At 33.7% G+C, this 23,819-nt stretch overlaps 2 protein-coding genes across 4 annotated transcripts; both read left to right on the top strand.

Annotated features, from left to right (window-relative positions):
- The first annotated feature begins 1,763 nt into the window (after positions 1-1,763).
- On the top strand, positions 1,764-10,713 carry EMB2279 (pentatricopeptide (PPR) repeat-containing protein). Of its 3 annotated transcripts, XM_068624266.2 has the most exons (9): positions 1,831-3,006; positions 4,257-4,448; positions 4,835-4,916; positions 4,995-5,186; positions 5,703-5,816; positions 6,376-6,466; positions 6,545-6,702; positions 9,205-9,636; positions 10,230-10,713. In XM_068624266.2, exons 1-9 carry the CDS (start codon positions 2,018-2,020, stop codon positions 10,644-10,646), a joined length of 2,667 nt encoding a protein of 888 aa, XP_068480367.2. In that variant the 5' UTR covers positions 1,831-2,017; the 3' UTR covers positions 10,647-10,713. The 3 variants fall into 3 exon arrangements, with proteins under 3 accessions (XP_090153571.1, XP_068480367.2, XP_090153572.1); XM_090297445.1 differs by lacking the exon at positions 4,835-4,916 and having other exon boundaries at positions 1,764-3,006; XM_090297446.1 differs by lacking the exons at positions 1,831-3,006; positions 4,835-4,916 and having other exon boundaries at positions 4,310-4,448; positions 4,917-5,186.
- Positions 10,714-12,133: 1,420 nt separating this feature from the next.
- ORC3 (origin recognition complex subunit 3) lies at positions 12,134-21,819 on the top strand. Its single transcript, XM_068612995.2, has 17 exons — positions 12,134-12,304; positions 13,087-13,302; positions 13,435-13,609; positions 13,716-13,885; positions 13,988-14,118; positions 14,476-14,749; positions 14,879-14,953; positions 15,273-15,340; positions 15,421-15,514; positions 15,762-15,970; positions 16,376-16,445; positions 17,737-17,822; positions 18,581-18,667; positions 19,357-19,432; positions 19,959-20,086; positions 20,935-21,111; positions 21,598-21,819. Exons 1-17 carry the CDS (start codon positions 12,230-12,232, stop codon positions 21,701-21,703), a joined length of 2,217 nt encoding a protein of 738 aa, XP_068469096.2. The 5' UTR covers positions 12,134-12,229; the 3' UTR covers positions 21,704-21,819.
- The last annotated feature ends 2,000 nt before the right edge of the window (positions 21,820-23,819 follow it).

Below are 23,819 nucleotides of genomic sequence, written 5' to 3'. Positions count from 1 at the left end.
TTTAACTATTATTGATATCTTGCAACACCAACATTTTGATCCACAACTTCTATCATCGGTTAAAGTTTCTACTCATTTAAAACAACAACCTAGATACTTGAAAGACTCTGACACTACTACTTTGTTCTCTTAAAAATATGTTACCCATCATTCTTCGTGTACTATATATCATATTACAAAATATCACTCTTATCATAATTGTTCTCCTATGTATTTTTCTTTTTGTTATAACATTTCTTCTATCTTATAACATAAATCATTTAAAGAAACGATAAACACATGACTTTTGGAAAAAAGTTATGCAATGTGAATGAGTCTAATGAGACTTCGTCTTTGGTGGATTTACCTCTTAAAGAGCATCCTACTAGATGTAAGTGGGTTTTTAAGGTTAAGCATAAACAACAACCAGACGAGACCATTGATATACTTTATATTTAGTAGTTAAAACTAATACCATTAAGTTTATTATATCTTTAGCAAGTGCTAAGGGATGAATTCTTCGTCAGCTAAGTGTGAAATTCTTTCCTCATGGTGATCCTGATGTAGAAAATTACATGACTTCTCCTGCGGGCTTAATCTTCATCATCCAATAAAAGTTTATAAACTTATAAAATCTTTATATGGGCTAAAACAAACAAGTAGGTAGTGAAACTCAAAACTAACTTAAGTTGTAATACATCTTGGTTATGTTCCGAGTGCAACTAATATATGCTAATGACATTATGTTGGCTGAGAATAATCTCGAGGAAATCCAATGTGTTAAAAACTCATATTCACAACTCATTTAGTATCCAAGACCTTAGTACTATTTATTATTTTGAGGGATTTGAAATAAGTCATCCACCTTTTGTTACTGTTCTCAATTAACAAAAATATTGCTTAGATATTTTTTTTGCTAGTGGTTTATTGGCTTGCAAACATGCCACTTCTCCCATGGATCCATCGGTCAATTTGTTTCAAATCCACCAGATCCTCATATTTAAAAGGATGTCCCAGTCTTAGTCTATTATTTCCTAATAATGATCAATCTACTATTAAATTTTTTCATGGTTCTGATTGGGAAACTTGCATAGATTCTATAAGGTCTAGCACTAATCATTGTGTGTTTATACGAAACTTTTTAATTTAATGAAAGTCTAAAAAGCCATCTATGGTGTCAAAATCTTATTAAGGCAAAATATAGAGCATTAACTTCACTTGTTTGTGAACTTTAACGATTATAATATTTATGTCAAAATTTGTATATTAATATTTATGAATTTTGAGTCGTCTATTGTGATCATAAATTTGTTTATATACATAATAAAAAAAATTCACATTTCACAAGAGAACGAAATACATTTAAATTGATTATCATTTGTTTTGGATTAAACTTAAAAAATACCTCATTCATTTTATTCAAATTAAGTGACTAATATATTGATATAATGACCCAAACTATCCATGATTAGTCTTAGTTTGTGAAACCTTATCCAATCTCAACAAAATATTAGTTTATCGGGAGTTATTAAATGATATTTTGATATTTATTATTTTTCCAATTACAATTACTCCATCAATTGTTTTATAACTGATACTCAAATAACAGGAATATGTGTTTAATATTTATATGATTTATAAAATATAATTATTTTATTTGTTTATTTTTTGTCGTTTATTTTTCTTCCAAACGAGAAAAAAAAACATTACTCTTCCTCTATTTATTTAAACCAATTTAAAATCACAAATTATTCTTTATTATTAGAGTTTTTAAAACAATCATTATACAAATTAACAAAATTTCGTAGGCTTCTTTCTCAAACATTTTTACCTTGTGAGCTATTATTTTTCACCGCATAAGAAAAACGGATTCTCTAATAACGTTATCAGAAAAAAAAAATGTCTCCTTTGTTTCACATCGCGATAATTTGAGGTAGAACATTCTGGTTTTCCGGTGACTGAGTTCCGCGTGTTCGGCGAAGGAAGCAGCTACGTATGACTCCGTCGTTCGTAAGTCCTTAACGTTGTCGTGTTCATTATGTTTGAGATGGGAGTTGCTGGATTTGAAGTTAATAGGAGTTATGCTTCTGCTTCTGTTTTGCATTTTGGTGCCAATTCGTTATCTTCATACACGGTGCCCATTTCTCTGAGACCCTTTTTTGGGAATGCTTTGAACGCGAGGTTTTTAGGGAAGATTCGGGTTTCTCACACTCGGAAGGCGAATTTTGGTGCCGTCACTGCTTCACTGAATGATGGCTCTAATGTTGGGTTGATCAGTGATGCGGTTCTTCCGAAAGACTCAGAGTTCAAGCCTTCATTTGATGAATATTTGAAGGCTATGGAATCTGCCAGAACTGTGAGGGATACGAAGCGTGCTGCCACTACTAGAAAAAAGAAGATGCCGGAAAAGGGTGATAGCACCAAAAAATTTAGCAGTGGAAGAGTGAAAATTGAGAGAAAAGATGGGGTTGAAGATGCTAAAGAAGGTTCCTCCAGAAGTAGCGGCAAATTCAGAAGATCATTTAGAAGTGAAAACGACCTTGATGTAAAGGCAAAGCAGAAAAATGGGTTGTTGAAACGCCAGAGTCATAGTTTAGAACCAGAATCTAGGAGTGTAGTAAGGTCTAGTTTCAATGGTAGCCATGGGAGTGTCATAAAGAGGGGGGTTATACATGATTTATACTCTTCAAAGATTGTGGGAGAGAAGAATTTTGGTAGCAGACAAAGGGATTACAACACACAGGGTAAAATCCCTGATAGAGATAAAATTGCAGTAAGACAAAATGTTCAGGACAGAGGGATTGTAAGAAGACACAGTGAGAATGGAAGTTTTATAAATAGAAATGGTTTGTCTAATGTCAAAATGAATGGAAGCCGCAAGCGTTTCATTGACAGGGGTTATGATTCTGACAATTCGGAGGTGTTTAGAGCAGCATTTGAGAATCTGGATGACCCGAACAAGGTTATCAGAAAGACACAATTTTCACACAAGGAAATGGAGGAGAAAATCCAAAAGCTAGCCAATGCGTATGTAGTTTATTCATTCTTTCATGCTAAAATACACAAAATAGTATGCTCAGGATTTAAGTATACACATAAACTTTTGTGCTGAATTTTCTTTTTAGGAACACATTTTAGTAAATTAGTGCCTCAGGGAACAATGGAAGCTATCCACTGAGAATACATAATACCTAAAACTGCATATGATATTGAGCCTGGTCAATGATTGTTTGGCTTCACATTATAGATGTAAATTTTGTTGTCTAAGATTTTTCTCACATCAAACATTTTGCACGTTGGTGTCTTTCCATTTAATCTGAGTTGAATCAGTGTGCCAGGAGTAAGTGTTGAAAGAGTAGAATTAAGGGTTTAGTCATCAAAGGAACACTTTCCTGAGCTGTGTGTTAACATCAAATTACTTTTGCTTTAAACGTTTCTTACTTCCTTTCAAAGTTGGTAATCTGTGGATTTGTAATACTTGGTTGTGATTTGGAGTTGCATGATGCATAATTTGCCACTCTGCACCATGTTCCAAATTAGATTTTGGTTATTGAACAGATTTTTTTATCTATGCCTTATGTCTGTCAATAATTCACGAGCTGGGGAAATGATACTTAACTCCCATAAAAGCTCTAAATGACATGCCCCTTTCAGGAATGGCTGGGGTTTTTTTTCAAGTGCATTTCCTTATACTTCATATATTTTTTAGGGGACACTATGTGAGTTGTTAACCTTTCATTTTCACCTGTTATCTGGAATCGTGAGAGTTTGTCTATTTTGCACTAAAGCAATGTTTGTGTCTTCATTTGGGAGTGTAAATTACTGTTGGCTTGGCCCCAAATAAACCGGGGAACAAAAAGTTACACGAAAGGAGTTGTATATTTCATGCAGGAAAAAAACACCATACTCAGCTTCTTGACAGGCTCCTAAAATTTATTTTGCCAACAGTGATACAAATAAATATCTCAATTGTCTTAGACTCATGGGAATATTTAAAGTTTTAAATATTAAATTAGTTCCAAATATGGGCTCCTGGAGTTTTCCTCCAGTGTCTATAGATTGCTTCCTTTTTTAATTTCTTCAACTAATGTTGGTGTGATTGAAAAGGCATCGGAGATATCTTGCCAATAAACATTGCATCCCGTGGGAAAACATTTACTTTCTTTTCTGCCTTAATTGGATAACCAAATGACTATTTTCAATGTGTAATTTTTCAATGTTTTTATTATTGTAATCATGTAAATGTTTCTTCCTGTCTTTACCATTTTCTCAAACAGGTTAAACGGTGCAGATATCAATTTACCTGAATGGATATTTTCTAAGATGATCAGAAGTGCAAGGCTTAAATTTTCTGACTATTCCATAACAAGGATTATCACAATCTTGGGAAAACTAGGAAACTGGCGGCGAGTGATACAGGTGATTGAATGGCTTCAAAAGCGTGAACGTTTTGAGTCCCATAAGCTAAGGTACTTCAGATGCCTGTGGTACTTTGTATGACTGATATTTGAACTACAATTAGTTAGTCACCTTTGCAGATATCTTGGAAAAATGGTTTTAAAGTAACCAACCATTGAAAAAAATGCATGATTATCATGTTTATCTTTCATGCCAAAATTCCTAATTATAAATTTCTTAAGGAAACTAGAAACGTGCAATCATGTGGTGTGCGCATTTGTTTATTTGGAAACTGTATTATACTTTGATTTTGTAAGCCCACGTGTTTTCAATCTAGTTGTGGATCTCAAAATATTTATCCTATTAATGTTATTCATTGGTGTAAGATTGATTTTCAGACACACAGAGAGGTGAACCTTTTGACATGTAAAGTTATGTTCTTTCTCTTTGTCATTAGGAATATATATACTTCTGCTCTTGATGCACTTGGAAAGTCCAGGAGACCTGTAGAGGCACTAAATATATTTCATGCAATGCAGGTAATCCGTGCAAAATCCTTGTTTTTATACAACGTGGAAATATGGCAACTTCCCTAACGTTCTTTCCTTTCCTTCCAGCAACAAATGTCCTCGTATCCTGATTTAGTAGCTTATCGGAGTATTGCTGTGACTCTAGGACAAGCAGGGCACATGAAGGAACTCTTTGATGTGATTGATACTATGCGATCACCACCTAAGAAAAAGTTCAAAACAGGGGTATTTGAGAGCTGGGACCCAAGACTGGAACCAGATTCTGTAGTCTATCATGCAGTAAGTTGTTTAAAGAAGAAATTAGTTTTAAGATGTGTATGCAATAGTTGTTCTACCTTATGTATTTGAAAACCACCTCTAAATTTAGATGTATGGGATTGGACATATCATTTTGAATGCACAAGTTAAATTCGAAAAATATCCTTATGGTCAAATTATCTTTGTTCAACAGTTGTTTTTTTACAAATTTGCTTTTTTTCCTTCTCTCTTTTTTGGTTGCGATGAGAAGGTTGTGATGATCCATCATCTTCCTATGAATGTTTTACCAAATGAATTTTGCTGTTTAAAGTTGCATAGCAGTTCAATTACTTGATAAAAGTTCACATACTTGCATTTTTTATATATGTATAGTTTAGTTGTTTTGTAGAGCATTTATGTGTCTTTATCTTCACTGTTGTAGCTGGGTTTACAGTCCATAATGCTTTACTTTAATGTTGCATTTCAAAATAGCCTTTTTTTAGTAACTTCTGCAGTTGTCTGATTAATTTAGCATTTATATATTAATTTGGCATGCAGGTCCTTAATGCTTGTGTTAAGCAGAAACAATGGGAAGGAGCCTTTTGGGTGTTGCAGCAGTTAAAGAAGCAAGGACAACAACCTTCTGCAACAACTTACGGCCTAGTTATGGAGGTAGCAGTTGCCTCTAGTTTTTTGATGATTTGTAAGACATTTGAATATTTGGAATGCTTAATAACGAATCTTTTTAATCAAGCTGGGAAGTAAAACTGGGTAGTTTTGTTTTATTTCTCTTTTTGTTTTAATTTAAGAATATTGAGAATACATTATATAGTGATGTAAGATATATCTCCTAGAGCAGCAGCAGTTCGTATAGAGTACAGAAGAGAAAATAATAAGCAGCCAAAAAATAATACATCCACTCAGAAGAGTAATCCACTTGTTCTTTGAACATGGAAGTAGAGGAAGTATTTGATTTTACTAAGTGCTGTGTGGCTAGCTGGAAAGCACCGTGTTAATTCAAATTTTATGCAAATGAATAGAGTACCATAATCCATTAAATTTGGGAACTTTTTTACAAGATTTAAGACAAGGTTCCTGCTCGTAGTTGAGTTCAATTATGCAGCAAGTGGAAAACTTTGTTTCCATGGACAAATACAACTATGGAAACAATTATGCATACATGAATGCTAGCTTGCACATAATTCATGAAATTTGTGTAATGCTTGAACAGGTGATGTTTTCATGTGGCAAGTACAACTTGGTTCATGAATTTTTCAGAAAACTTCAGAAGTCTTTCATTCCCAATTCATTGACATATAGAGGTATTCTCATTTATTTATATCTATGCCAAATTGCCATTGACTTAACTTTTATAATCTTGACCTTCCTGTTATATGCAGTTCTTGTAAATACACTGTCGAAAGAGGGAAAAACTGATGAGGCTATATTGGCTGTCCAAGAAATGGAAAATCGTGGAATTGTAGGTTCGGCTTCTCTTTATTATGATCTAGCTCGATGCCTCTGTGCAGCTGGAAGAAGTCACGAGGCACTAAAGCAGGTGTGTTATTTCTATTATCTCTCACTGTTGTCTTTTGAATAGGTTAGTCGTCATGATGTTATTTCGTTTTATCTGAAAAGTTTAAATGAATGAATAGATCAATGGTGTTTTGTTAATCTGTATCATTTTGGCCTTGACAACTTTTACCTAAGAGCAAAACAATATATAGTCTCAAAAGAAGAAAGAATATTCAAAAGGGAAAATATCATGTTCATTTTTCAAGTAAACCTTCAAGTTTGCCTCAAAAGTTACACGCATCACCAATTCACTGCCTTAGTCCTCCAAAAATTGTGATTACAAAAAAGTCCCTCAAAGATCTAAAACCACCTCATAGTTAGTCTTTCAAAATTTTTATCACAGAATTTGTCCCTCGAAGTTGTAAAACGTCACTAAATTCATCCTTATTAAAAGGATAAATTTATTGAAAAATTACATTTTTTCAAGGAGCTATTTTGGTGACAATTTTTGGAAGACTAATATTTCAAATTGAGAGACTAATTTTGTGACCCAAATTTGTGGAGAATTAATGGGTTGATTTTTATAATTTTATAGGACCAATTTCATGGTTTACTCTTTGTTTTTCTCAAGCTACATAAAGTCCACTTGATGCAAGTGGCAATAACCTTAGCGCACCCAAATTTCTCCAGGCTTCCAACAGCTCATAGATCCTTCTCACATGAAGGCATCAGCCAAATAGCACCTTACAAAGGCAATGCAATAGGTGTTCTTCAACTTTCTCACCATCCATTGACCCATACATAAACTAATTATAAGGATATCACACTCCCTTAAATTTGATTGTGAAAATGTTCAAACTAAACAAGATAGCTAACAAAAAGAAAAACATAAACCTTTTCGAAGGCTTGCATGTGAAATAGTCTAACAAAAGTTTAATTTTGGGATTTTGTATGAGTTAGCAGTTTTATCAATGTCTTCAATGAGATGGTTCCCATGTAAGGTGGCAAAATCAAAATTCAAGAAGCAATTTTTGGTTATTTGGATTTGGTGAGAATAGAAAGTGTTGGGTTCTTGGAGTGGACATATTGGGGAGAATCGGTATGTAACCAGAGAGATTTGGATCCGATGAACTATGAGTCAACCCGTATAAGAGACTTCACGCCACCTCCAATCCAAAATCCTTAAGACAATGTGTTTGTGAGTCTTTCTCCTTATATATTGTTCATCTCACTCATCTCCATTCAGTGTGACCCAACTCCACATTTAAATTCCTCACAATCTCCCTCTCAAGTGAGTCCTCCACACATTGCAAACTCCACCTTGAAAGTGTTCTACCCATGAGTCTCTTACTCGTCTAACACTTTCCATAGATGGCGTCAATTGTTGGGTTCTTTGAGTGAAACATACTAGGGAGATTTTTATCTGAGCCATGAGTCAACTCATATAAGAGACTTGACACTACCTCCTATCCAAAACCTTAAAACAATGCATTTGTGAGTCTTTCTCCTTTTTGTTCATCTCGCTCATCTCCATCCAACGTGGAACTTCCACCTCCACACTTGAATTCCTCATAGAAAAATTGTTGATTTATCTAGACTACACATGCAGTAGTCAGATTACATCATTCAATTCACCTGCCAAACTCCAATTCAACTTTGCATAACCTAACCCAGGAGGTAATAAATGGAAAAAATATGACTAGATTTTGAGTAGTGGAGAGAATCTCCAATATCAATTATGCAAGGTATGTTTGAATTTTATTTAAAACACCAAAATAAACTTTCAGTTTCTTTTGAACATTGTGCCAACATGTTTGACACTTTTTTCAGATTACGATAGAAGTAAAATTCTCTTCAAACTCTAATTGACTTAAAAACTACGATGAATGGTTTTTTCTTTCTACTGCAGTAAGTTTAATTCAATTTTTCAACTACAATGTTTGAAATGGAAGTTGCAAACTAGTAATTGATGAAAATACATAGGATGTATGAGAGTAACAAAATAAAGAACTCATAACTAAAATAAAAAATGAAAAGAGGAACAAAACATATATTAGGCAATGATGTAATTTACTAAAAAAAAGACAATCATAATACCCTTTTCTCTAACTCCAAGGAGAAAACAATAAGTAACTACAAGGAGAATCTTAAAGGAGAAACTAATTTCCTCTCTAAATTTTTCTCTCAAGCACTAACGCAATAGAAAGAAAGGAAGAGATTTTGGTGTGTCCTACTAAGAAAACACTATGCTTCTTTTATAACATGAAAAGTAACTCTCCGATTTGGGACTTCTGTTCTCACATTGACTAACACACTTCAGCAAGAATAGTTACTTTCATATTCATAATATTTGCACCTCAATGAAGTGCAAACTGGATTGTCATCACTTCATTTGACGTAAATTGGTTGGTTCAATGTTATTGACTTTTAATTGTGTTGAATAAATTCTCTTGGTTTGAAATGTCCTGTCTGTTAGTAAAATAAGTTATACTATTTATACTTTTAAAAGGCTTCATCATCAAAGGAATCATTCATCTTTTGACAGATAGACAAGATATGTAAGGTTGCAAATAAACCACTGGTAGTGACCTACACTGGCTTGATGCAAGCAAGTCTAGACTCTGGAAATATTCAAGATGGGGCTTATATTTTTGAGAAAATGAAGGAAGTTTGTGCTCCAAATCTGGTTACTTATAACATTTTGCTGAAAGTTTACTTGGAACATGGCATGTTTCAAGAAGCTAAAGCGCTGTTTGAGCAGATGTCAGAAAATGCAAATTCTCTGAGGGGAAATACTGACTACAAGATGCTGGTGGTACCAGATACATACACATTCAACACCATGTTAGATGCATGTGTTTCAGAGCAGAGATGGGATTATTTTGACCATGTCTATCAAATGATGTTGTACCATGGTTACCATTTCAATCAAAAACGTCATCTTCAAATGATATTGGAGGCTTCCAGAGCAGGAAAGGTAACCTTCCATTCCATTTGCACATATTCATGTATTTATGAATGATCCTTTGGTGATCATGTGAATAGCATTTTGCTTTTGAGCATGCAGTGATTTAGGATATATGCATGGTAAGTTGGGAGTACATAGGATGAAAAACTTGCTCGGTTGCCAATGAAAATGAAGAAAATCAGACTTTACATTTCCTTGCTTTCCTTTTCAAAATCTGTTCGTGTTAATTTGAATGAGGTAAACTACAATAATCTAAGCAAAACAACTGTTTATTTAATGATGTACCAAATAATCTTAATGTTTTTGAGATTTCCTTATTCACGTATATGTCAGAGTTGCTGCCCTTGTAGTTAGTATCAACGTGTCATGTTTGGTTTAAAGTCTTTTTCTGCATCCTTGTACTAAAACACCTATTGACACCATATATAGTTGAATTTTTCTGTAGTGTGTACTTTTGTTTCGATATTGTCCTGGTGAATAGCTTGCTGCTATTATAGTTCTAAGTCTAGCTTTGTCCTTATTGAACAAACTATATAGTGAGAAATGTTAAATTCATGGGGGAATCTAGATCATGTTGTTAACCTATGGAACTTGGGTTCTAGGAACGGCCTTTGGAGATAACATGGAAACACTTAACCGACATGGATCGAACTCCACCAACTTCTCTGATCAAGGAGAGGTTTTGTTCTAAGCTTGAAAAAGAAGACTATGTTGCTGCCCTCACATGTATGACCAACAATCTCCCAACAGACTCACAGCCATTTTCCAAATCATCTTGGTTGAAACTATTGAAAATGAATTCTCACCGGTTTCAGAAGGATACCATTGTTGGATTGATGAACGAAGCCAGCAAAATAGTTTCCAATAGTAGTTTACCAAATGCAACACTTGAGTATTTAATACAATCATGTAAAAAAATTATTTTTGCCACTGATATCAGTGAAGCTGACATGGATTCAGTGAAAAATGTTCTTGAAGTTGAAGTAGAGAATAAGCTGGTAATAGCCAACACTAGATGAAAGTTTCTATCAAAACTTTGTAATATATTCTCAATCAAAATGTAATGAAAGCCTTTTTTTGAATGAATTCCTCTCTACCAGGCTTTGTTGTGCTTATAGAAAGATAATAGATAAATGTTCCTTTTATGAGTTAATAAATAACTGTATAAGAATTATTATTGTAATTTTATTGAGTTATTAAAGTGTCCGTGAATTCTTTCTTCCTTTTCATGCAGTGTCTTCACCTGCAAATATTCATTAACTGTTATATACCATAATACAAGTAAAGTAGATTTGTTATTTTGTTAGACGTAAAACAACCTTTAGAGAATATTAGATGAAGTTTGGGTTACAAATATTTTGAACTTTGTTTCAACTAGTTTTTCTGTAAAAATTTAAAAATAAAGAGTTTTTTTGTAAATTAAAATTAATTTATTAATTTATGTACATGTTAAAAATAATAATTTAGAAGAACTTTATAAATGAAAATATATAAATTAATTTTTCATAAACCGGAGAAAATTTAGCCATTATTTTTTTTTAAATAAAATCATTTAGTTATTGTAAAATAAAGAGAAATTATTTAATTATTTTTTTCTTAAATAAATAAATTATTTTTATTTATGAAATTGTTCAATTAAAAGATGATACAAAGAAAGTTATTAAATGTTGTATCTTCTTTATATAATGGTATAAATTATAAATAAATTTAATTTTTTTTTAAGTGTTTATGAATAAAGATTATCATGACAAAGGAAATGTTTAATTAAATTTTATTATTTTTATTTGAGTTCTTAATACAACTTTTTTTACTCAGTATCAAAAATTTATATTTTTCAATTTAAGTTCTATCATTTGTTTATTGTATTTGAGTGTTCAAAAGTTTATATTTTTTACATCTTTATTACTTAATATTTATGAGTTTCAACATGAAGAATTAAAAATAGTATAATTAAGTTTTTTTTTGTTTTTTTTTTATAAATTTGAGTATTTTTAAATGAATTTATTTATTAAGTATTTAAAAAATTTCATTTTCATTTTTATTGTATAAGTTGGCGGTGTCGTGGTAGAGAATACAAAATCAAATATTCATATTATCTAGATGTTAAGAATCAAAACATTAATCTGATTAAATAAAAACGAGAAAGTTTAGAAAAGAGTCACAGATTTATTATCTTAAAGTTTTATATTGGAAGTGGAGTCACAGATTTTGACTTAATTAAGTATTTTTTTAGACACATAAATAATGATTATGACTTAATAGAATATTTTTTTAATAAAAATTTAATTAAAAATATTTAAATTCACAATGGAGATAAAAATTAACTAAACATAATATAGAAAAAGATAAAGAAAGAAAAGAAAAGAAAATATAAATATAACGTATAATGTAAAAAGGGAAAAAAAATTAAAAGGGCATAAAAGAAGTTAGTGTAAAATTAGAAAAGAAACGCTGTAACGGGAATGTGGAATATTACTTCCCATAACTACCCTTGTGATTTTCCCGCCATAAGAGAGACTCGCTTCTTCACATAGTTCCCCCCACTTTCCTTTCCCCTCTCTCTCTGCGCGCGTGTCTATAGTAGATTTCAAATCTCTATTCGATGGCTCCTTCTCGAAGTGTTACCGATTCGATTCCTCCGTCAACAACGCCGGAAGTTGAAGAGAACGATCTTCGGGTTCTCTCTTTTCCTTTCTCCTTTCCTTAACTCTCTGATTATTATCAACATTGCTCACCGATTTGCCTTTGTTCTACTCAACACTGTTTCATTTCACCAATAATTTCGAATGTCGCTTCACTGTAAATGACCAGTGAAAACTCACTGTTCTCCTCACGTGTTTATTGAGTTCTAGTCTTCGATTTGGTGTGTGTATCTTATTGATGAGTGGCGTGCGTGTTTTTTTTCGCGGCTTTATCTTATTGATCTTGATTGTAACTGCTCTGGTTGATTATACCGGTTTCTGATTTTGTATCTCGTGAGAATGATAACGTCGCTGTCTCTTTTGTTTTCGTCCTTTCAACTCGTAACTAGGTTTTACTTTAGTATTTGGTTTGTGTTTGGAAATGAAATTGTTGTTTTGGTTTGAAATATGTATCAGTAACTTGATTAATTTCAAATGCATGATGAATATTTACGAATGCAGTTAGAGTCATTGTTTAGTAGTAATTCATTTTGCGTATCATAACATAACAAGTGAAAATTTGAGTTAAGTCTCTAAAAATGTTGTCATCATGGATCGGTGTCTTCAATCCATTGCTGCAGTGGTAGTTACAGGTCTTCGTTTTTTCCAGTCCAAGTCATGTGATGTCTATTGGTTAATATTCTTTACAATATGGAGGAAAGCCAGAAAAGAACAAAGTGTAATTTGTAGAAGTCGGTTTTAGTATTAGTTTGATTTTATGTCCGATCTAATACGGGAAGAGTGCTGATTTAATCTTCTTTTGGGTTCTTTTCATTAGCCGTTCTTTGTTCTTCATAAAGCTTCATCTCGGAGAAAAGATAGAACACCAACTGCACAGGCAAAGTTGTGCAAGAGAAATGAGTTATCTTCATCACCACAAAGTGCAAAGAAGTTGGGAGGAAGTATGACAGAGGAATGTGATCTCCATTTGTTTCAGCAACTGCAGATTGAAGCTTTTGAAATTGTTTGGGCAAAGATTGAATCTACCATTAAGGTCCTTTGTTTCTTCTACCAGACCTTGCACCTTACTGCTATTGGTTTTGGTGTGCGCACTGAATTTATTTTCATTCTTTACCCTTAAGTGATACAGCAAGAAAATTAAGGAAGAGTCTTATTTATACTGCAGGATGTTTTAAGAGATCTCAATGCCAGTGTATTTGATGATATACAACAATGGGTTCTGGAGTGCTTCAACACTACTAAGTTGCTTGGACAACATACTATTGCTGAAGCAACTCGGTCTTTTCCTGTTCTAAATAATACTACTCCTGGGAAGTTGTTCACTGCCTTCGTTGTCACCAGTAAGTGTGTTCACAATTCTTGTAAATCCCCTGAATGCTTTGAGGAGCGAAAACAATGTTTGTATTTCCAAAAATGTTTTGATATTGAATTATGTATGATTGGCAGGAAACATAGATTTCGTTGATGATATATTGACATTTGAAGAGCTTGGCCATTTCTTGAAATCCCATGGATGTCATGTGGCTAAGCTTTCGTCAATGGAGTTTTCATTGAAAAATGGGATTTCTGGTTGCTTGAAAGCTCTATTGCGAGAGTTTCTTGGATGTGCTATTGATGTGGGTGCTTCTTCAGTTCTGCACTTGTTTATTATTTATAATTAAATTGTTATATTTCATTTGTGTCGTCTCCTTTACCTTTTCTTAATTCTATGTGGGCAGTCAGCAGATATATCAATCTTAGCATCATGGTATAGAGAACACGTAAACTACAATAAACCACTGGTGCTGATCATTAATGATTTGGGGAGATGTTCTGGACCAGTCTTAACTGATTTTATCTTGATGTTGAGGTATGTTTAGGCATCTTTTTGCTAGAATGTTTATGTATATTTGCAATGTGGTTTGATATGTGCATCTTGAATATTTTATTGGTTATTCTATTGGTTAGGTCAAATGTGATCGAGGCCTTACCATGTATATACAACAACAACAATTAAAGCCTTTTCCCATTAGGTGGGGTTGGCTACGGAATTAAATTATGCTATTTTGTTCTGTCCAAAACTGTTCAGGCCTCCTGCTTATGTGTTCCTTATATATTTTTTTGACATTTGGAGATTGTAATATCTGTTTAATTATTTTAATGTATAATGGTGAGCTTTGCTTAGATGATATGAAGCGGCTTTCATTTTCTTCATCTTTTTCCTCAGTGAATGGATTGTCAAGGTTCCAATTATCTTCATATTTGGAGTTGCAACGACAGTGGATACCCTGAGAAACATTCTGCCATCACATGCTCTTGAGCATTTGTGTCCCTCTAGTTTTAAGCTTGGAGCACCAGCTGAGAGAATGGATGCAGTTGTTGAGGCTGTTCTCGTGAAACATTGCACCATGTTTAGTATTGGTCATAAAGTGGCAGTCTTCCTAAGAAACTACTTCATCAACCAGGATGGGACAATAACATCCTTTATTAGAGCTCTGAAGGTTAATAATGCAGTTTTTGGGTTACTGATTGTCTGAGTGTTCTGTATCTTCATTGTATGAAATTTTTATGCAGTAAACGGGTATATAACCTATCTTTTGCATGATATGTTTTGTGACTATATATTTCAGGTAGCTTGCTTATTACATTTCTCAACGGAACCTCTAAGTCTCTTACATGGACGAGCACTAGCTGAAGATCAGAAAGTTTGTCTTGAACTTTTCTAATTTTTGAATTATCTTTCTAGTTGTGTAGTGTATGATCCGTATTGACATCACTATCTCCTTGATTACTCCAATGATTAACTGTACCGAGCCATAATAAGAGACTTAACTGCACAGTCGATATTTGCAATTTTCAACACTAGCAATATTGATAGGAGTGTTCACTTCCTTCGGTTCCAACCATTGCCAATGAACACATTTAATGATTTATATCAGAAACTTGCGTTGTGTAGAATTTTTCTTATCAGTCGTTTTGAATAATTTTTATCATGTTCCTTTTTCTTTTATGTTGGATTGTCAGGTGGGAAAATCTGCACTATCACCTGAGACTCTGCTGAAATACATAGACGAACTTCCGTTGTATGCAAGGTATTACAGTTTGCAATTTTTTTTTATCTAATTTAGATTTGTTAGACAATGACTTCAACCCTTGGTTAACATTAATCTAGGAATCAAATTACTGATCATCACACTAAACAGAGCACCGCTGAGGGTTTGTCAGAATTGGTGACAAAGCAGAAGCTATGGAGTACTGCAGTTCTGGTAATATTTAGCAGTTGCTTTTTGACCCTGTGGACTCTAATTGGTCAAATTCCATTGCTTTTAAAACTCCTTTGATAATCTATTTGGATTGTAACTGATAAATTGCTGACAGTAGAAACTGAAATAAGTTTTTTTTACATTATATTGTTACTGAATATTTTTATTTATCTTTTTCTGATGAAATTGTTCAGGAAGTAGTTGTCGTTAAGGATAAGTTGGAGTTCATCCTGATTTTTCCTTTTTTCAGTGCCTATATGAAGCTGGAAAATATAGCAGAGTGCGACTATTGGATTTGTTATGTGAAGCTCTCAATCAAGATTTGAACCTGTCAAGGGGTTCTGATTGTCATGTTGGGGATGAAAGATATTGTGGTTTGTCTTCGACAAATGATTCCTGTCAACAATATTCCATCATGCAAAGCGGTGGTTTTATTAGCCAGATAGTACGCAAAGTGAGGTAGCTAGGATATGATGCTTGTCTTCTTTTAGAAAAGCTCGTTGGTGTAGGTTAATATTTTTTCCTGAGAGCATAGTTAAGCAGTATATGAGAATGATATGTAGGGAAGCAATAAAATCTATTTGCTATGTGAAAGATAATATCTAAAGCATATCTATTCGCTTATATCGGCAAGACCAAGTTATGAAGTATTCTATTTCCCGAATTTAATAGGACAGAAATACTAAACTATTAAGTTCTGAAATGAAGAGGAGCAGGACGCCAAGTATTCTAACCAAAAATCACGATGGCATCACAAAAGTCATGCTAATAATTATTGGGATTAATTTGAAATATTCCTTTCTTCTTTATTTGTCTATTCAATCAAATACATTCAATTTTGATTGGAAAATGGAAATTATGTAGGGATCTCCCCACAGGGATGCTATATCAGTTGATTGAGAATTGGGAAAAACTTACTGCAGATATTTCAGAGGTATGCTTAAACTTGAATATATATACACATATTTATGTATATGTATGCTTGCAGGGAATGTTGATTTTTCTGACTTTTATCTCATTCTTGTTGAGACCCTGCTTTAGAGTAATCTGATTGGATCCCATTATTAAATGTTGACATATTAGATAATGAAATTGCTTGTGCTCAAGATCAGCAAATTAAGTGCACTTATTGACCTTAACCTGCTGCAATTGAATATATCTCTGAATGATTTGCTATGGATTAACTTATACGCTGTAAAGGAGTAGTTGATATAGACAGAATTGGTAGTAACTGATATACCATCTAAAACTAGTTTTATAACTTCCCAACATCTATGCAATTGTAAAACCAATAATTTCTAAGTAGATCAGCGAATTACATCAGAATGGAGATGATTAATATTGTGTTCAAAATGGCTTTTTTCTTCTTAGTATTTTGAGAAGACCATAGTCTATATTCCCTGCTCATAGAAAACGTATAACATGCTTCTTTTTTGGAGTTGGGATCACTGCTGGTTTTGCTTGACTTATTTCTTTAATATTCTTTTGTGGGTTAAGAACCTTGGAAATTGGATTCTTGTGATGTTTGATCTAGAAAATTTGAGATTTAAAATTCATTCTTGAAAACGGAATAAAGTCATTAATTGGTTCTTAGACAAAAAAGTTTCCTTGGAGATTGAGAAAGCATGCAAAGCACTTTTAATATGTTTTATAACTCTCGAGGCGGGAACTTTGAAAACACTGGTGGCATCCCAACTGTTAGGACAAATCTTTTATTCATATAATTTATGGGGTTGGCAAGGTGGATGAGATTTTATTAATTATAAGATATGACAGATTTCTTTATTTTTCTTCCATCTGGTGGTCCTCTAAGTTCTCATGATTGTTTCAAAGGTTCCTGAAATTTAGGTATTTTGTTTTCATCGATAATGTTTCTTCCTTATTAGTGTTGCTTCATGGACGAGCCAAATAACATTCCTATTGGGATAATGTATTTTTGTTGATAATTTTTCTTCCTTAATGGGATAAATGTTAGCTGGTTGGTTTATTTGTTGGATATATTTATATCATTAGCAAGTTAGAATAGCGGTGTCGTATGTGACATACTTTTGTGATTTAGAGACTATTGATTTTACTGCGTTTTTGTTTGAAAAGACAACTCTATCAATCTGCTACCCGTAACATTTTGCCAGTTCAATATTGCATTCATCGAGATAGCTAATGCTCAAATTTTGTACAACGTAGTCCCTGTTCAAAGCAAATAATTACCAAATAATTTATTGCAGATTCAAGAGAAACTGAAAGTCTTGCAGTCTTCAGTAAGATGTGAAGATGGAAAGAGTCCACGCAAGAGTTCCAAGGACAATCCCAAGTAATATTCTAATTCTTGCTGGTTGTTATTTCATTATGGATCATAATTTGAATATGTAGCTATCGTTTACTGGACATGCACGACAGGGACTTTGTGCTTTGCCAGCGGTGAAAATAAATCAGGCTAGAGGACTGAGTCCATGACCTGGGAGATGGATACTTTATTAATGATGTTTTGGTACCTTTACCTAACCAGCCACTTTTCCCGGGAAGAAAATGACCAAATTTTAAGTTAATCTTTATATCTTTTTTTGAGGGATGGAATCCATAGATTGATAAAAAGTGAAAGTCACATGATTTAAACCGTGAACAAAATCTAGATGCAGTCTTTTAAGTGCTTTTATTAGTGTTGTTCCATAATCACAATTGAAATCTTACCTTCGCAACTTGACCTTTAATATAAGTCTTAAAAGTAATGTAGTAGACTACTTAGTGAACTTTAATTATATTTAGAGAAAGAACTAAAAGCACATGAGTCCTTGCATTAAGTTTTTCCTCCTACTGAATCCCTTACAAGTTAGAGTAAACATGAAGCCATCAGTCGCGTATTTAACAGTTCGGGATACGATAAATTTAATTACTTTGTTGAGCGCTCGTACTGGGTTTCGTTGTCTTTGATTGAGATACCATCCCTTGTTCCTAAATTACTATTTTGTAACAAAAAACCACCATTCATATTTTATGGAAAGTGTACAGATTGATATTGAATTAAAGCTTTTTTTTTCTGTGGGATAACTAATGCAATATTTATATTTCCAGGAGATCTGCGTCCAGGATTCCAGTAAACACTGATAAGGACGCAAGGCTAAATTCACAAGCTATCGCATTTTTAGACTATCTTGTTGGGTAAGTTTTTATTTTTTTTAAATTATCGTTAACTGTGTTTTGTTTTCTGTTTACGCTAGGATGGTAGAAGCAGCGTTATATATTAAATCTAGTTATTGTCAAACATTAGGCTTGCCTCAACGATGCAAGAGATGTGAAAAGGAAGGAATAGGTTGCTTTTGAAAGGTGTTTGAGTTTTTAACCTAGAATAACTGGAAAAGAAAAAAGTTGGCTCAATTTGTCGGTTTGCCTACACTACTGCATTTTCCCGCATCCCTTCTGTTTTAACTAACCAAATTTAATTAAAGCATGACAATAGTTTGATCAATGTCTTGCTTAGATTAGAAAACGGTTGATGTATGCTAAGCTTTCCCATTAATCATGGAAGATTTTGTCATCTTTAATATTTATATTTCGAAGTTGATATCTCTAACTCGATTATATTTATAATCACCAAGCTTCTATCAGTGGTATGAATGTATTCAAGTATTAAACAATCAGATAACTAACTTGTAGTAATTTTTGTTTTACATCGACTTGTTGACACAATTTATAGTGAAAATATGAAGAGCGTGACTTATTGCTTTAGTTGCATTGCTGCATTGAAGTAAAATAGAAAAAAAATCTTGATTATTAAGCACTTAACCTGTCGTTTCCTAATTGATAATAGTGTTTAAGTAAAGTTACTGGTTATTCTTTTCATGGAACAGGAATTTTTTGAAGCCCATTGAAGGCATGCCTTTCCACGAGATTTTATGTTTCAAGAATGTTGAGAAGCTTCAATTGGTAAGAGACATCCAGAGATTATCTTTTCCATTGTATGGATCATTACTTATACACGCTGCCAGCTCATGCACAACTTTGCCTAACTGAGGAAATGGCATTAATATGTTTCACGACTTCCAATTGATTAAATCCTCTATTTATGCTTACAAGTTAAAACTAGGACTAGAACATTAATTTGTTTGTTCGAAAATGCAGATTCATAATTTTGTTGTTAACCTGGATAAAATGAACTTATTTGAGGCTAGCCCATTTGGTCTAGGTTATATTGCGATCCCTATAAAGGCTGACTTATTTGTCTTTGGCATGGTTAATGCATCACGAATGAAATGAAGGTGCAGCATGTTGTTGGGTACAGATTTTATTTAAGTGAACTTCAAATAATAAGATACCATCATGCCTTCATACATTCTTTATATGAGATTTATATAATGCATCTAGGTTGCATGAAGTTTAATGCTCTAGATTTTAAATTCTTTACAATTTTCTTCGTTCTTCTGCAGTTTTAATTAACTCTTGCTCGTCATAGGTTTTGATTGGAGATCCAAGAAGAAGAATTCAAGTTGATCTGTTGGAGTTCCATAAGATTTTAAAGTGTAGCTGCTGTAGCAAGAGTGGCAATTCCCTATTGCCATCCAGGCATGATTCCTCAATTATGTAAGTATCTAATAGAGTGTTTGCATGCAGGATCCCAATTCTTGCAACTTTTCGATAATGTGTTCCCTTGCCTTTTTCAGATGCTATTTCCATCTTTTTAATAGGTTATGTCTTTAATGTGCCCTAACAAAGTTGACCCTCGGCGCAACATTATGGTTGTTGCTCTGTAACTGGTCGTCACGTGTTCAAATCTTCGAAACATTTGCAGGGTTAAACCCTTGGCAATTTCTTCCTCCACCATATCAATTTTAACCTTAACCTCTACCCTATATTTTTTTCAAATTTCCAAAATTAACTTTTCCAGATTTGAAAATCTGGAACACAATTAAAAATGTATAAAAAAATTTAGAATTAAAAAATGTGTTCTGGAAATCGAAATCCATAATACTTTTGGATAAAAAGTTTTGGAAGTAATTTTTATTTACATTCTTCTTTTATTTAATCTTTTATTTAAGGTTATTTCGTTATTTTGGAGGATATTTTTGTCATTTTTAATAATAGAATAATAGAATGGGTTGATATGGGCCGTTTAGTATACCCAAAACGGAAGTAGTTCTTCATCTTAATGGCAAAAGATTGTTACTTTTCTTTCATGGGAGGGTGGGAATACAAAGATTCCCTAGGTCAATCAATGTTTTTCCTTTTTAGTTCCTACTCATATTTCTAAGCCTTGCTTAAAACTTCGTGGCTGACATTTAATCTAAATTTTCTGCCTTGTGTGTATACTTAAATCTTGAATATAAAGAGTAGACTTCTACCACAAATGGAAAACTGAATTTTTCTTTCATTTAGTTTGAAGTTTCTACTTGTCGGTTTGAGTTGATATTAATATTTTTAGTATTTTACAGGTATTCTTTGGCTCAAGAGCATGGAGATCTTATCAATCTCCATGACTGGTTCCAATCTTTTAGAACAATTGTTCTTCAAAATAAAAATAAACGGAAACAAAATTCAAAGCAATCCCCCCAACCAAAGAAGAGAAAAGCTATAAATGGATCTGCAGACCAAAACGAAGCATCAGTTCAGTATCCTTTTATATTTTCCATTTCACATAGTATCTTCGATAGCAGGTGTATTGCTTCAATTGCATTGCTAGATGTCCCATTTTAGTTAGCAGTTCTAAAGTTACAGTCACCTGCGTCATTTTTTATTTGCATAGCATTTTAACTTTAGAAAAGATGATGGAACGTTTTCAAAACTACATGACATGGGGTCATTTGAAACAGAAAATAAGCTAACACTTTTAATGCCATGAAGTAATCTTGAGTAGAAGTATATTTACCAAATGTAAGACTTAAAAACACCTAGTTTTTGAAGTTCTTTAAATGATTTTGAATTGTAGGTCACTTCAGTACTTCGTGATAAGTCAGATTCGAGTCCATGATCTTTAAATGATTTTAGGTTGTAATATGTGAATACTATTTTTTTGTATTTGCACATCTCCCAATTTTCAGCAATTGCAATGCATTTTATTGATATGAGTCACAATCCTTAATTTTCGTTTGCAATAGAGCACGCTTTTGTAGGACAGTTACAGAGCTGCAGATCACTGGACTGGTTAGAATGCCCAGCAAGAGACGCCCAGATTTTGCGCAAAGAATAGCATTTGGACTCTGAATGCATACAAAATTCACTGCTTACTTTCATCTTCAGGTTTACTAATTATTATTAAAATGTAATATAATTTTATTTTCTTATATAACTTAATTAATCAATATCTATTCTTAATAATACACTTTATCTAAAATAAAATAAAAAGGCACATCTATCTACATGGTAACTGGAAAAATGAACTAAAAGTATTATTTGCGGGTCATAAAAGATAGTTAACGATTATTTCTTTGCTTAAGTGCTCTGCTGATTTATCCTTCCACTGACACCACTAAAAACAATGAATCTAATAAGTATTAGTATTAAATTAGTAAGGCACTGCATTGTTACATATTTGTGTATCTATTCATGAATCATCAAATCTTTTTCCATTTTAAATAATTGTTTGTAAAACGTAACAAATTATAAGAAAACTAGTCATTGCTGGTAAATTTGGTTAACATTAGAAGTTTAAGACTCAACCTACTATAATTAAGGGTGAGAAAAAAATCTAAATTACAAAATTCAATCCATAATTATCCATATCCATATTAATTTTAATCTATTTAAATGGATTTATTACAAGTCCAAATCCATATTTTTGGATTTTAAATCCAATCCATTTAATTGGATATGGATTAGATATAGATTGGATACATTTTTGGATTATCCAAATTGTATTTTGACTTGGTCCGGTCTAAGTTAAGCCAAGACAATCCAGTTGATGTTGAATCAAGTGGGCTTGTGTCGATGTCTAACTGAGTAATCCCGGGCCCATATCGAGTCGAGCCATCTCGAGTCGATGTCGAGCCGAGTTGGCACAAGTCGATGTTGAACCGAGCAAGCTCGGGTTGATGTCGAGTTGTTAGGTCGGGGTCGATGTTGAGTCGAACGAGTCAGGCCAATGTCGACTTGAGAAAGCCCAAGCTGATGTCAAGCTAAATGGGCTTGGGCTGATGTCAAGCCAAATGGGCCCAGGCCAATGTTGAGTCTCCCAGGCCCGGGTTGATGCGAGTGGAGCGGGCCCAGGTTGATGTTGAGCAAAGTGGGCTCGAGGCAATGTAGAGTCCCCTGGGCTTAGGCCAATGTCGAGCTAAGCAAGCTTGGGCCAATGTCAAACCGAGCTGGCCCAGGTCGATGTTGAGCCAAGCAAGCCCGAGCTGATGTCGAGTTGTTGAGCCCGGGCCGATCGAGTCGAACGAGCCTGGGTTGATGTCAAGCTGAACGGGCTCAAGCCAATGTCGAGCCGAGCTAGCCCTAGCTAATGTAGAGTCTCCCGGGCTCGGGTCGATGTTGAGTTGAACGGGCCCAGGCCAATGTCGAGTTGAGCAAGCCCAGGTCGATGTCAAGTTGAACGGGCCTTGATCAATGTCGAGTGGAGCGGGCCTGGGTTTATGTTGAGTCGATTAGGCCCTAGTCAATGTTTATTCGAGCGGGCCCGGGCTGAAGTCTAGTTGTTTGGGCCCAAATCGATGTCGAGTCGATTGGGTCCTGGCTAATGTCAAGTCTCTCAATCCTGGGTCGATGTCAAGCTGAGCGGGTTCGGGTCGATGTCAAGCCGAGCGGGTTCGGGTCGAGTCGAACGGGCTCGGGCAGATGTTGAATCATCCAAGCTTGGGCCATTGTCGAGTTGTCCGGGCCCGGGTTGATGTCAAGTTTTCTGGGCCTGGTCCAATGTCGAACCAAGTTGGTTCATGTTCAGGTTGAGTCGGCTTAGGCTCAGTTCGACCTAAATTAGTCATCAAAATGAATTTGATGTAATTGACAAAGTGGATTTAATCTAATTAACAAAATGGATTGAATCTAGATTTAATTCACTTTAAACCGATTTTAAAAAAAAATCCATTTAAATATGATCTAGTTAAAATGGATATGGATTTTAATTTCAATCCATTTATTTGAATTTGGATTTAGAGTGGATTGTTGCATGAGCTCCCTGTGTATGATATATAATGTATTAATAAATTAGATTTTAAATTAAAGAATATAAATATAATTTCTTGTAATTTCAAACTTACCAAACAAATTTATTACTTTTTTCCATGTCAACCGTCCTCTTTCAAAACATTTTAGTCTATAGTCACTTTCTACATTTTCTATATGTAACAGATTTTAAATCTTTCAGGAATTAAAATATAAGTGG

This window comes from Phaseolus vulgaris, chromosome 11 (assembly GCF_051622355.1).
Source record: "Phaseolus vulgaris cultivar YP4 chromosome 11, ASM5162235v1, whole genome shotgun sequence".
In the NCBI taxonomy this organism is placed as follows: domain Eukaryota; kingdom Viridiplantae; phylum Streptophyta; class Magnoliopsida; order Fabales; family Fabaceae; genus Phaseolus; species Phaseolus vulgaris.
Note: the sequence above shows the minus strand (reverse complement) of the source record. Positions and strands in the feature narration are given on the sequence as shown.

Excerpts from the sequence above, each read along its gene's own strand:
- ORC3 (XM_068612995.2), top strand. The coding sequence starts at position 12,230 with ATGGCTCCTTCTCGAAGTGTTACCGATTCGATTCCTCCGTCAACAACG. Across the intron at positions 14,954-15,272 it reads CACTAGCTGAAGATCAGAAA|GTGGGAAAATCTGCACTATC; the intron begins GTTTGTCTTGAA and ends TTGGATTGTCAG. Across the intron at positions 20,087-20,934 it reads AGGCATGATTCCTCAATTAT|GTATTCTTTGGCTCAAGAGC; the intron begins GTAAGTATCTAA and ends AGTATTTTACAG.
- EMB2279 (XM_068624266.2), top strand. The coding sequence starts at position 2,018 with ATGTTTGAGATGGGAGTTGCTGGATTTGAAGTTAATAGGAGTTATGCT. Across the intron at positions 4,449-4,834 it reads TTTGAGTCCCATAAGCTAAG|GAATATATATACTTCTGCTC; the intron begins GTACTTCAGATG and ends CTTTGTCATTAG. Across the intron at positions 9,637-10,229 it reads AGGCTTCCAGAGCAGGAAAG|GAACGGCCTTTGGAGATAAC; the intron begins GTAACCTTCCAT and ends CTTGGGTTCTAG.